This window comes from Pelobates fuscus, chromosome 11, assembly GCF_036172605.1.
Source record: "Pelobates fuscus isolate aPelFus1 chromosome 11, aPelFus1.pri, whole genome shotgun sequence".
NCBI lineage: Eukaryota > Metazoa > Chordata > Amphibia > Anura > Pelobatidae > Pelobates > Pelobates fuscus.
The window spans coordinates 74,621,831-74,635,419 of record NC_086327.1 but is presented as its reverse complement, the minus strand read 5'-3'; the positions used below and the strand labels follow the sequence as shown (position 1 = coordinate 74,635,419).

General features: G+C 43.2%; 1 protein-coding gene across 1 annotated transcript in view; it reads right to left on the bottom strand.

The window, feature by feature from the left end:
• IZUMO3 (IZUMO family member 3) overlaps positions 1-13,589 on the bottom strand; it is a 135,423-nt gene that overhangs the window by 19,377 nt on the left and 102,457 nt on the right. Inside the window, exon 4 of the mRNA XM_063435568.1 lies at positions 9,579-9,669. Coding sequence (XP_063291638.1) covers positions 9,579-9,669 — 91 coding nt within the window. The remainder of the gene's footprint in view (positions 1-9,578; positions 9,670-13,589) is intronic.

Below are 13,589 nucleotides of genomic sequence, written 5' to 3'. Positions count from 1 at the left end.
GCCCGCTTCACAGTGACAGACCAAACTCCCCGTTTAACGCACCGCAAACAACCGCAAACAGTCCATTTGCACAACCACAAACTCCCCATTTGCACAAGGTTGGATACCAAGCTAGCCATGTCCCGTTCCTTGTCCTCACTGATGTCATTGAAGGTCTCTTCCTCCACCCAGCCATTTACAACACCAAGGGTCCCCAAAAGGTGACAACAAGCCCCCTGGGATGCCTGCTGTGTGTCTTCCACCTACTCAAAGCCACCTTCCTCCTCTGACTCCTCTTCTTCAGACTCCTCTCTCTGCATTGCCTCTCTCTGCGTTATTATAAGGTGTGTTAAGTAGTACTATTTCTATCAGTTTAATCCCTGTTACGTCCCCTATCAGGGGACGTGTATATAAGGCATCGATTTTAGGAAGCGGGAGATGGAAAAAGATGCTTGGTCGGTCCTCCTACTTCAAATTTGGGGCACTGTGCGTGCAATCTACAGGGAGTGCAGAATTATTAGGCAAATGAGTATTTTGACCACATCATCCTCTTTATGCATGTTGTCTTTCCCCAAGCTGTATAGGCTCGAAAGCCTACTACCAATTAAGCATATTAGGTGATGTGCATCTCTGTAATGAGAAGGGGTGTGGTCTAATGACATCAACACCCTATATCAGGTGTGCATAATTATTAGGCAACTTCCTTTTCTTTGGCAAAATGGGTCAAAAGAAGGACTTGACAGGCTCAGAAAAGTCAAAAATAGTGAGATATCTTGCAGAGGGATGCAGCACTCTTAAAATTGCAAAGCTTCTGAAGCGTGATCATCGAACAATCAAGCGTTTCATTCAAAATAGTCAACAGGGTCGCAAGAAGCGTGTGGAGAAACCAAGGCGCAAAATAACTGCCCATGAACTGAGAAAAGTCAAGCGTGCAGCTGCCAAGATGCCACTTGCCACCAGTTTGGCCATATTTCAGAGCTGCAACATCACTGGAGTGCCCAAAAGCACAAGGTGTGCAATACTCAGAGACATGGCCAAGGTAAGAAAGGCTGAAAGACGACCACCACTGAACAAGACACACAAGCTGAAACGTCAAGACTGGGCCAAGAAATATCTCAAGACTGATTTTTCTAAGGTTTTATGGACTGATGAAATGAGAGTGAGTCTTGATGGGCCAGATGGATGGATTGGTAAAGGGCAGAGAGCTCCAGTCCGACTCAGACGCCAGCAAGGTGGAGGTGGAGTACTGGTTTGGGCTGGTATCATCAAAGATGAGCTTGTGGGGCCTTTTCGGGTAGAGGATGGAGTCAAGCTCAACTTCCAGTCCTACTGCCAGTTTCTGGAAGACACCTTCTTCAAGCAGTGGTACTGGAAGAAGTCTGCATCCTTCAAGAAAAACATGATTTTCATGCAGGACAATGCTCCATCACACGCGTCCAAGTACTCCACAGCGTAGCTGGCAAGAAAGGGTATAAAAGAAGAAAATCTAATGACATGGCCTCCTTGTTCACCTGATCTGAACCCCATTGAGAACCTGTGGTCCATCATCAAATGTGAGATTTACAAGGAGGGAAAACAGTACACCTCTCTGAACAGTGTCTGGGAGGCTGTGGTTGCTGCTGCACGCAATGTTGATGGTGAACAGATCAAAACACTGACAGAATCCATGGATGGCAGGCTTTTGAGTGTCCTTGCAAAGAAAGGTGGCTATATTGGTCACTGATTTGTTTTTGTTATGTTTTTGAATGTCAGAAATGTATATTTGTGAATGTTGAGATGTTATATTGGTTTCACTGGTAAAAATAAATAATTGAAATGGGTATATATTTGTTTTTTGTTAAGTTGCCTAATAATTATGCACAGTAATAGTCACCTGCACACACAGATATCCCCCTAAAATAGCTATAACTAAAAACAAACTAAAAACTACTTCCAAAAATATTCAGCTTTGATATTAATGAGTTTTTTGGGTTCATTGAGAACATGGTTGTTGTTCAATAATAAAATTAATCCTCAAAAATACAACTTGCCTAATAATTCTGCACTTCCTGTAATGTGCCACCAGATAGGAGTGGTGTGTTAAGTAGTCCCCCTCATCAGGCCTTTTTTAGTCGAATGTATCGCCCACTGTAAGTCCCTTCGGGATCCATCCCTCATTCATCTTAATAAAGGTGAGGTAATCTAGACTTTTTTGACCTAGACGACTTCTCTTCTCAGTGACAATACCTCCTGCTGCACTGAAGGTCCTTTCTGACAGGACACTTGAAGCGGGGCAGGCCAGAAGTTCTATCGCAAATTGGGATAGCTCAGGCCACAGGTCAAGCCTGCACACCCAGTAGTCAAGGGGTTCATCGCGCCTCAGAGTGTCGATATCTGCAGTTAAGGCGAGGTAGTCTGCTACCTGTCGGTCGAGTCGTTCTCTGAGGGTGGACCCCGAAGGGCTGTGGCGATGTGTAGGACTTAAAAAGCTCCGCATGTCCTCCATCAACAACACGTCTGTAAAGCGTCCTGTCCTTGCCGGCGTGGTCGTGGGAGGAGGAGGATTACTTTCACCTCTTCCCCTGTTAGATTCCCGTTGTGCTGTGACATCACCCTTATACGCTGTGTAAAGCATACTTTTTAAATTCTTTATTTTTATTGTGCACAAGAATTGACAAACAGCCTTGGTGCGCCACAACAGCGGTGTCAAGGTACAGGTAATCTTAGTTTGGAGTGCAGGTCGTGACCTATTAAACAGGCACATTTTAAATTTTGTAGTTGTTAACAATCAGTAGATACAGTACTGCAATGATGCAAGATATATAAAAAAGACAAACAACTTTGCTCAACTGTAGAGCGAGTACGAGATTATCTGAGCTCTGGCTAAAGTTGTTTAGTTACAAGGGTGCAGTTAAAAGATTAATAAAAAGATTAACATCTTAATGTAACAGAGTGAACCACATGTCCATCGTTCAACATTTGTAAATGTTAGTAATCACACTAGTTAGGTTAACGATGGTGAAAGACTCTAATAGCCAGCATGGTATTAATGTTCGCTGATATGTGAAGGGTGAATGTTGAGAATACAGCGCTAGGTTGATTTTTAAAGGAAAGAAAAAAGGAGATGTTGCTTAGACTGTCAACCCTAGCTAGCATGAATGAGTAGCTAGAGAGATATTGTTAGTACATAATAAGCAGTAAACAGTGCCAGTAATAACGAACGGTATCACTAACAATAAAGGCTGAAAACAGCGGTTTATCTTACGTGCAGCACCTGCCTATGCAATGCGGGGTGAGTATATTCTGAGTTCCTATGGGTAGGGTGCAACAAATGCCGCTCTGGTCTCTAGGTGGGCCTAAGTGAGTTAACCGGGAGCTTGGTAGATTGGCTTATGTCCCCCTGCTTATTTCTCTGTGTCAGGAATACCGGACGACTTCTCTAGGGATTGTACAGGGGGGTGAGGGGGGGGGAGGGCAAGTACAAACTGGTGCGGTGTACGCACGCATCAATGGAGGGGGTAAACAGGTATGCTTAAGGTAGCGGGCAGCATGCAAACAGTAAAGTGTGTGAAAAATAAAAATAAACCAATAAACTTAAAAGTACATATAGCATAGCCGAGAGAGGCTTAAGTCCATAATGTGGACTGTGTCGGAGAGTTCATGGCACTGACGTAGACGCCTTTTCTCCCCTCTGGGTAGCCGGTACGAAGGGTTGCGCCGTGGCGGGATTCCAGGTGGTGGTCGCCTTCGGCTTGTTGAGTTCCGTTGTGGCTGGTGTCCGCCCTCCTAGTGCGAGCTGCTGCAGGATTTCAGGTATTTCGGTAGCGTCATGTAGTTTCAGGTGACCAGTGGTAAGGTATGTTATGTGCCAGGAGTTCTGCAGTCAGGGGTCGCAGGGACCGTCTCCAGTCCATGGTGGCCTTCGACAGGTCTGGGTAAAAGGTTAAGTCATGGCCCTCAAAATGGAGGGGTGATTTATTGCGTACTGCTGACATGAACGCCTGGCGGTCTCGCCCGTGTTGGAATCTTACAATTACATCGTTCCCTCTTTCTGGTGTGCCAGTTTGTGATCTGGTGATGCGAAAGCAACTTTCCAGTGGCATCCCTTTGGCTTGTTTGGCCGTGAAAAGCGTGGTGAGCAATCTGCGGATTAGGTGCGGCAACTCCGCTGTCTCCACCACATTAGGTAGGCCTCGGATTTTTAGATTTTTCCAGCGCCTCCTGTCCTCTAGTGCTGCCAAATTATCTTGGTGCTGTCGTTGTGTCTGCTGCAGGGCAGAGATTTGTTGCTCCACTGCATGTAGTCGGGAATCTTGTGCGGCGGTGTTGAGCTCCGCATTTTGCAGGCGGGCTACCACTCCACTTATCTCGTCTCTGAAAATTCCTATGTCGGTCGCTATATTGCGGCGTAATTCACCCAGCATTTCTTTGAGTTTCCCTTCTGTCAGGCTTGGGTTCTTGGGTGGGAGAGGCTCTCTGCTCATTGCCCCAGTGTCGTAGTCGCCGTCTTCCGACTCTGTGGCCTCACTGAATGAGTTGTATAGGCCTTCCAGTTGCGGCGCCATCTCAGGCCTTTGGTAGTTTGAAGGCCTCCGCAGGAGTTCTCCAATGTCCGCGGTAGACGGAGGTCTGTCCGGCTTCGATTTTTTGTTTCGCCGACCCATGACCATCCAGGAGCAGGTAGCAGCCCTGGTTGCCAAGAAAAGTAGTTTTTTACACCTGTTTTTGCCGTAATTGTGCAATTGTCTCCAGGAGCTCGAGACATGTGCGTCTTCTCAGTATGGCTGCTAGCTCCGCCCCCCCTCTATTAAACTTTTGTGTCAGGTTTCTCATCACTTTACATGCCTGTGCTTTATGTCTAAAGCATACTTTTTAATTGATTTTGGAACTAGTGCATCCTTTCCGACGTGCCGTAATTCGGTAACATTTCAGGCACTTTCTGCTTATACCGGGGGTCTAGTAGCGTGGACACCCAGTACAGGTCGTTCTCCTTCAGCCTTTTTATACGAGGGTCCCTCAACAGGCACGACAGCATGAAAGACCCCATTTGCACAAGGTTGGATGCCGAGCTACTTATGTCCTGTTCCTCGTCCTCAGTGATCTCTCTGAAGGTATGTTCTTCCCCCCAGCCACGTACAACACCACGGGTACCAGATAGGTGACGACGAGCACCCTGGGATGCCTTTTGTGGTTGGTCTTCCTCCTCCTCCTCAAAGCCACATTCCTCCTCTGACTCCTCTTCCTCACAATCCTCTTCCAGCGTTGCCACAGGTCCAGCAAGCGATGCTGATAAGGCTGTTTCTGGTGGTGATAGTGACCACAACTCTTCCTCTTCACGCTCATCTACGGCCTGATCCAGCACTCTTCGCAGGGCACGCTCCAGGAAGAAAACAAATGGTATGATGTCGCTGATGGTGCCTTCGGTGCGACTGACTAGGTTTGTCACCTCCTCAAAAGGACGCATGAGCCTACAGGCATTGCGCATGAGCGTCCAGTAACGTGGCAAAAAAATTCCCAGCTCCCCAGAGGCTGTCCTATCACTCCAGTCATACAAATGCTCGTTAACGGCTTTTTCTTGTTGGAGCAGGCGGTCGAACATTAGGAGTGTTGAATTCCAACGTGTCGGGCTGTCGCAAATCAAGTGCCTCACTGGCATCTTTTTTCGCCGCTGGATATCGGAAAAGTGCGCCATGGTCGTGTAGGAACGGCTAAAATAGCCACACACCTTCCTGGCCTGCTTAAGGACGTCCTGTAAGCCTGGGTACTTATGCACAAAGCGTTGTACGATCAGATTACACACATGTGCCATGCATGACACTTGTGTCAACTTGCCCAAATGCAATGCCGCCAACAAATTTCTTCCGTTGTCACAAACCACTTTGCCTTTCTCCAGTTGGTGCGGAGTCAGCCACTGATCCACCTGTGCGTTCAGGGCGGACAGGAGTGCTGGTCCGGTGTGAATCTCTGCTTTCAGGCAAGTCAACCCCAAGACGGCGTGACACTGCCGTATCCGGGATGTGGAACAGTACCTGGGGAGCTGGGGGGGTGCTGTTGATGTGGAGCAAGACGCAGCAGCAGAAGAGGACTCAGCCGAGGAGGTTATGGAAGAGGATGAAGTATGAAGAGGAGTATAGGAGGTGGCAGCAGGCCTGCCTGCAAGTCGTGGCGGTGTCACCAACTCCTCTGCAGAGCCACGCATTCCATGCTTGGCAGCCGTCAGCAGGTTTACCCAATGCACAGTGTAGGTGATATACCTTCCCTGACCATGCTTTGCAGACCAGGTATCAGTGGTCAGATGGACCCTTGCCCCAACACTGTGTGCCAGACATGCCATTACTTCCTTTTGCACAATCGAGTATAGGTTGGGGATTGCCTTTTGTGCAAAGAAATTTTGTCCGGGTACCTTCCACTGCGGTGTCCCAATAGCTACAAATTTTTTGAACGCATCAGACTCCACCAGCTTGTATGGTAAAAGCTGGCTGGCTAAGAGTTCAGTCAAGCCAGCTGTCAGATGCTGGGCAAGGGGGTGACTTTGTGACATTGGCTTCTTACGCTCAAACATGTCCTTGACAGACACCTGACTGTGGGCAGATGAGCAGGAACTGCTCAAGGCGAGAGACGGAGGGGCGGATGGTTGAGAGGGGGCAAGGAGGACAGCAGTGGTTAACGTGGCTGAAGATGCTGGACCAGGAAGAGGATGGCGGCTTTGAGTTTGTGTAAAACTTGTACTCATGTGTTGATCCCATAGGCGTTTGTGATATGCGATCATGTGCCTTCGCAAAGCAGTTGTACCTAGGTGGGTTGCAAATGGCATCGCTGTTGTCAGAGGCAGACACACAAAAAAAATGCCACACTGCTGAGCTCTGCAATGACGGCATTCTGGTGGCGTTGATTGGCGTGCTGTCTGGCTGACCCCGGGTGCCGATGCATGCTGTCTGACTGTGCCACTAGCTCCTTGCGACGACCTCCCCCTGCTTCCAACTTGTCTCCTCCTCCTCCACTCTGTCTCCCAATCTGAACTTTCCCCCTGTTCTTCTTCTCTTCTAGCGGGCACCTATGTGACATCCACGGACGCATAGTCATCATCAACCGCTTCACTTGTATCTGACAACTCAGCAAAGGAAGCAGCAGTGGGTACAACATCATCATCATCACACCGTACGTGTGTAATGCTGCCTGACTGAGACATATCCCTGTTATCTACATCCTCTGGCAATAATGGTTGCGCATCACTCATTTCTTCCAACTGATGTGTAAATAACTCCTCTGACATACCAAGTGAGCGGCTGTGGTGCTAGTGTTGGTGGTGGTGGCAGGCGGGCGAATGGTAACTTGAGAGGTGCCCGAAGCTAAGCTGGAGGAGGATGGTGCGTCGAGGTTCCGAGCGGAAGCTGTAGAAGATTGGGTGTCCTGTGTTAGCCAGTCATCTATGTCCTTAGAACTATTCAAGTTCAGGGTACGTGGCCTCTGAACACTGGGCATTATTCTAGGGCCAAAGGGAATCACAGAACCACGACCACGACGGCCCCTGCCCCTGTACTATGCGTGCAAGCTACTGTGACAACAGATATGAGTGGCACTGGTGTGACACTGTGCCCTGGCAGGCCCTGAAATGCACACTCGTGAAGGACTGCTATTATATTACAGTCCAAAAAGTTTATTTTTTATTAAATGCAAGCTATTGGGACTCCAGATATGAGTGAGTGGTGGCACTGGGCAGGCTCTGAAACGCACACTAGTAAAGGAAACTGACTGCTATTATATTACAGTCCAAAAAGTTTAGTTTTTTTTTAAATGCAAGCTATTGGGACACCAGATATGAGTGAGTGGTGGTAATTGGGCAGGCCCTGAAACGCACACTCGTGAAGGAAACTGACTGCTATTATATTACAGTCCAAAAAGTTTTTTTTTGTTAAATGCAAGCTATTGTGACACCAGTGATGAGTGGTGGCACTGGGCAAGTGGGCACAGTATACGCTGTGAGCCTGACACACACTCTGGCAGACAACTAACTGCTATTCAATCTATTACAGTCAAAATTGTATTTTTAAAAAAAAATTTACACTACTGTTACACCAGATTTGAGTTGCACTGGTGTGACACTGTGCCCTGGCAGACCCTGAAACGCACATTAGTGAAGGAAACTGACTGCTATTATATTACAGTCCAAAACGTTTTTGTTTTTGTTAAATGCAAGCTATTGTGACACCAGTGAGTGAGTGGAAGCACTTGGCAGGCCCTGAAACGCACACTAGTGAAGGAAACTGACTGCTATTATACTACATTCAAAAAAGGTTTTTTTTGTTTAAATGCAAGCTATTTTGACACCAGTAAGTGAGTGGTGGCACTGGGCAAGTGGGCACAGTATATGCTGTGAGCCTGACACACAGGCTGGCTTGCAGGCAGGCAACTGCAATTACATTACACAGAAAAAAAAAAAGCAGACTGATGTTCTAGCCCTAAAAAGGGATTTTTGGGGTGCTTTCCTTACAGCAGAGATCAGATGAGTCCTTCAGGACTGTAGTAGACACTGAATACACTAGCCTATCTATCAATTTCCCTATCAAATCAGCAGCAGGTAAACACTGTCCCTACTCTCACTAAGAATGCAGCTTTACAATGAATGCAAAATGGATGCTGTCCAGGAGGTGGGAGGGTCTGGGAGGGAGGGTCTGCTGCTGAATGGCTGGAATGTGTCTGCTGACTGTGAGGTACAGGCCAGGGTCAAAGTTTACTCAATGATGACGAATAGGGGGCGGACCGAACAGCGCATGTGTTCGCCGTCCGTGGAGAACGCGAACAACCGATGTTCGCCAGGAACTATTCGCCAGCGAACAGTTCGGGACATCACTAGTCATAATTTTTGCCATATTTTAAACTATTGTTATACCTAAATAGTCACTGATTATTGTCATGCATGTTACATATTATTAATTATTTATCGCAAGTGATTGGTGATTTGTACTCACTTCCTCCCAGCACTGTGGCATCACATAGAGCATGGGGCCCGGTTAAACTATTGAAGAGTCACAGCACCTGACCAAGCCCCTGATTCAATACAGCCACCGGGTGGCCCTCAGTGCATGGGCCCTCTATGCTTGCAGGTTTAGGTGCAGCCACACCAGCTGCACTAGCAGTAGTTCTGCCACTGGCTAATGTGTCTGTTAATAATGTAATAAAGTAGGGGGAAAGGTGTATGGACACAGGCAATTTCACTCTCTCTTAAATATATTTGACCAAGGTTCCACCACAAATTAGGTGTAGGAATAGAAGAGATTATTTAACTCCCTCTTGTTTCATGGGTGTTCCTGGAATTTACAATCATTTATTTACCTATCCCATACCACATATAGGAAATCACAATTTGTCTTTGAATTGCTCAAAAATGTGCTGAGTTATTTCTACTATAGCTAAGTTAAGGCTTAATGAGATATTCCACTTTACTACTGATCGCAATTATTGATCCTTCTTTGCTACTGATGATCACAATGATACATATTTATTTCCCTACATTAGGAATCACAAAGTTGTAAAATCCATGCAGACAACTTCATAGCAAATAATAAATTACAATAAAATTGCATTCATGCAATGTGCTGTATGTTGGAAAACACACTTACATGATCGAGATGGAGAAAAGCAATACAGATAGTACCACAAAGGCAAGATAAAGATCAAGATCCCTTTTTTCTTCCTCATGATAATCTTCCACTGTGAAGAGAGAAAATGAGTTACTGAAATCTAATTTATGATTTTTTTGGACAATATTACATATGCAGAGAAACTCCTGCTTAAACAGCTCAGTCTGTACCTTGTGTCATTGAAAGAAAATCTATTCAGATCTACAAAGATTTCCAACTAAACTTGGGCATTTGTGGGCAGATAGCATCATCAAAGAGTTCAAAGAAACTTTCACATAATGAATTCCCAGGGGTTACTCTGTAAATTACATAGTTGCATAGCAATCTAATTTAAAAATAGTCTGTTCATCAACTTCCTTGGAAAACATATTTTTATGCTTTTGATCCAAAAGAAGGCAAAAAATCGCAATTGTAACCATTTCCAATTATGACACAAAAAAGGGGGAAAGGGGAGGGGGTGGGGGGAATCCTTCTTGACTCCATCATGGCAATCAGATATCTCCCTGGATCAACTAAATGTTCACATACATATCAATTATACCCTTGAATATTATGTTAAAAAAAAGCATCCACGACTTAAAAAAAATATATATATCTATAGAATCTAATACGACAACCTCTTTAGATAGAGAATTCCACATGGTTATTTTTCTTATTGTAAAGAACCATTTCCTTAGCTGTAAATAAAAATGTTTTTCTTCCAGTTTCAATTGGTGATTTCTTATCTGTTGTATATTCCTTCTAATGATCAGGTTAGCACACACCCTATTCTGTACCAACCCTGTATATATTTGAACAGTGTTATCATATCTGCTCTGGGGCTCCTTTTTTCTAAAGAAAACAAATGCAGTTTCTTCATAACTAATATTTTCCACCCCCTTTACTCATTTTTGCTCATCTCTACATTTATTCTAGTTCTTCAAAATTCTTCATTAAAACAAATTTGCACCGCTTGTTCAAGGTGGGATCTTACCATTGATTTAAAAAGAGGCAACATTATATTTTGATCACATAAATCAATACCCATGTTTATACATAGACGCACCTTAATAGCTTTTGCAATGGCAGACCAGTATTGCATACTGTTGCTTAGTTTATCCATAATTGTTCCCAAGACTTTTTTTTAATGTTATCCCTAACCTAACACCATTTAATGTATAAGTGCATTGTGTGTTCTTTATTCCAACATGCATAACTTTGCATTTACCTATATTGAATCTCATCTGCCACTTGCCTAACCAGTCCCCAATTTATCCAATTCCCTCTGTAGAAAGGTTATATCATGTTCAGACTATATTATCTTACATAGTTTTGCGTCATCTCCAAACACATACAAACAATTTTAAACACCCACTTCAAGATAATTTATTATCTCTACATAATACACAAGCCTATACACAAGTATGTCCCGTCTAGGCCCTTACGAAATGCTGAAGACTTACGTCTATCTTCTGTCCGTACTCCCACCTCTGATGCTCGCCTTCAAGATTTCTCGAGGGCTGCACTGTTCCTGTGGAACTCGCTTCCCTCCTCTGTTAGATGCTCACCCAGTCTCCACTTCTTCAAAAAATTATTAAAAACCCACTTCTTCATAAAAGCGTATCAATTAAACTCTTAATAGCTCCCAACTGATCCCTCTTCTGCAACTGTCACTAGTCTAATACTATCCTTACCTTTGTTATGGGCAAATGCAATAACAATAACGCATAAACAAGCTTCAAGGCTATATTACGACTCTTTCAGTACACAATATACTGTGGTAACCCCAAGTTAATGAAACTTCCCCAAATCCGGGAATCTCCCACGACTGTGCACTTACGTCTTAGTATAAACAACAGATAAGCTATTCAGACTTTAAGATGCCATCTTGAACTAAGTCAGGAAAATTTCCATGACGTATGCACCCTTTAGTTATTGCCTTGTATCTTTGCCAAACTAAGGGAGGTCCTAAATTGATTTAAAGTAGACAAGTTACTTTTTCATATATGAACTATGGTGACTCTAAAATGACGACACTTAAGGTATAAATAGGTGTACTTTTTAAATGTTAAGACACAGAGGAGAGACTTGGAGACAGACGCTGCTCCATCTTAAAATGACTGAGAGGCTGACATGATGACATGTTCAGAAGGGTATGTTAACCTATTAATGATATTTGCAAGCATTTAATGTCATCTTATAAACTCTGCTATAATGGATTTTATATGTCTATATTTATATTTTTATATAATAAATATCTAAAAGACAAAATCTATTGCTTCCAAGACAATCCTTATTTTATATTGTATTCTCAATTATTTACATATGTTAAATAGAGGATCTCTTACTAACTATATAAAATTATGGATAAGATATCTGTATGGTTAGCCCTACTAAGTTCTATGCTTTAAGACATTATAGTGGTAAATAAGGGAACCGCATGCGGTTACACCTTATTGTGTCATTTTACCCCACTCCCTCTAGCATGTAAGCTCATTGAGCAGGGCCCATAACCCCTCTGTTCCTGTGTGTCCAACTTATCTGGTTACAACTACATGTCTGTTCGTCCACCAATTGTAAAGCGCTACGGAATTTGACGGCGCTCTATAAATATCATAATAATAATAATAATAAGCAGATTAAAGAGAAGTAGACCGAGGACTGAACCAATCCACTTACCATTTTTGTCCAATTTGAAAATTTTCCATTTACAACTACTCTCTGCACTGTATCATTAAGTCAGTGTTCTATCCAAGAATTCAATGTAGCATCTAAACCTACTGATTTCAGTTTTACTAGTAATCTTTTCTATGGAACTGTATGAAATGCCTTATAAAAATCCAAGTAGATTCATTCTACTGGATTATCTGTATCTATATTACTGCTAACTTGTTCATATAGTATAATTAAGTTAATTTGGCATGATCTGTCTGTTATAAAACAATATTGATCCCAGCTAATGAAATTATTGTTCAAAATTAATTAATCAATATTATACCTTAACTACCAGTTCTAGCAGCCAGCAGGCAAATAATTAAAAAAAAAGCTCTTGGCATCTGAAGAGGTCACTTGGTTCAGTAAGATCATTACCTGCTAGCCAGCCACCAACTTAAATACTGCAATGTATCTAACTTGCACCCTCTGTTTGGTCCAATATGTGGATAACGCGGAACAGAAACGTAAAGATCGTATTAGAGAACATCTTAACAATATTGAAACTGAAGGGTAACTTACTACAGTAAGTTGACATTTTAGGAAGGCCTACAAGGAGGATAGTTTTCTTTATTGTCAAAAATCTTCTCATATATAACATAAAATAAACAGACTAACAAAATACAAATTTTTAAAGGTGACGCTGTATAATTTATATATGTCTTTCTTCTCTCTTTCCTAACTAATCATCTGATTTCTGACTTTGTCCAGCTCTATGTTTATGCCATCTCTACTATTTCTCCTCTCTCCTTTTATTATCTGACTAATAGAGAAGTTTTAAATATGTAGTATTAATTATGTCACCCATTAGTCGCTTCACATTTCAGGGCAATGAGAGAATAGTGAAGCCCCTATGTGGCAGTGACTTGTTTTCAAGAGGGAGATGTTTTGCATTTCCCATCTTGGTACCAGAGCAACCACTGATTTAAAATAGAATGGGTCTCCCTTTTGTATTAATAGGTGACAGTGGTACTGCTTTTTTGTTGTTTTTTTTAAAACTTACAAACAATTTATTGTGACAAATTAAATAATAATAATATGTAACATGCGTGATAATAATCAATGAATATTCAGTATAACATGAGTATGCAATACAAATGGCAATACATTCCACTGGCTAACACAGTCTTAATTGTCAAGATAATGATTTATGATGGGCTTCACAGAGAAACGAAAGTTTCACACACAGAAAAGTTTTCAGCATAAGACCATAAATCTTTAGCTGACAGTTAGAATAACCCTTTCAATGCTGGCTAGACCTCCTAGGAATTAAGATCTATTCTCATGTAATTTTAAATA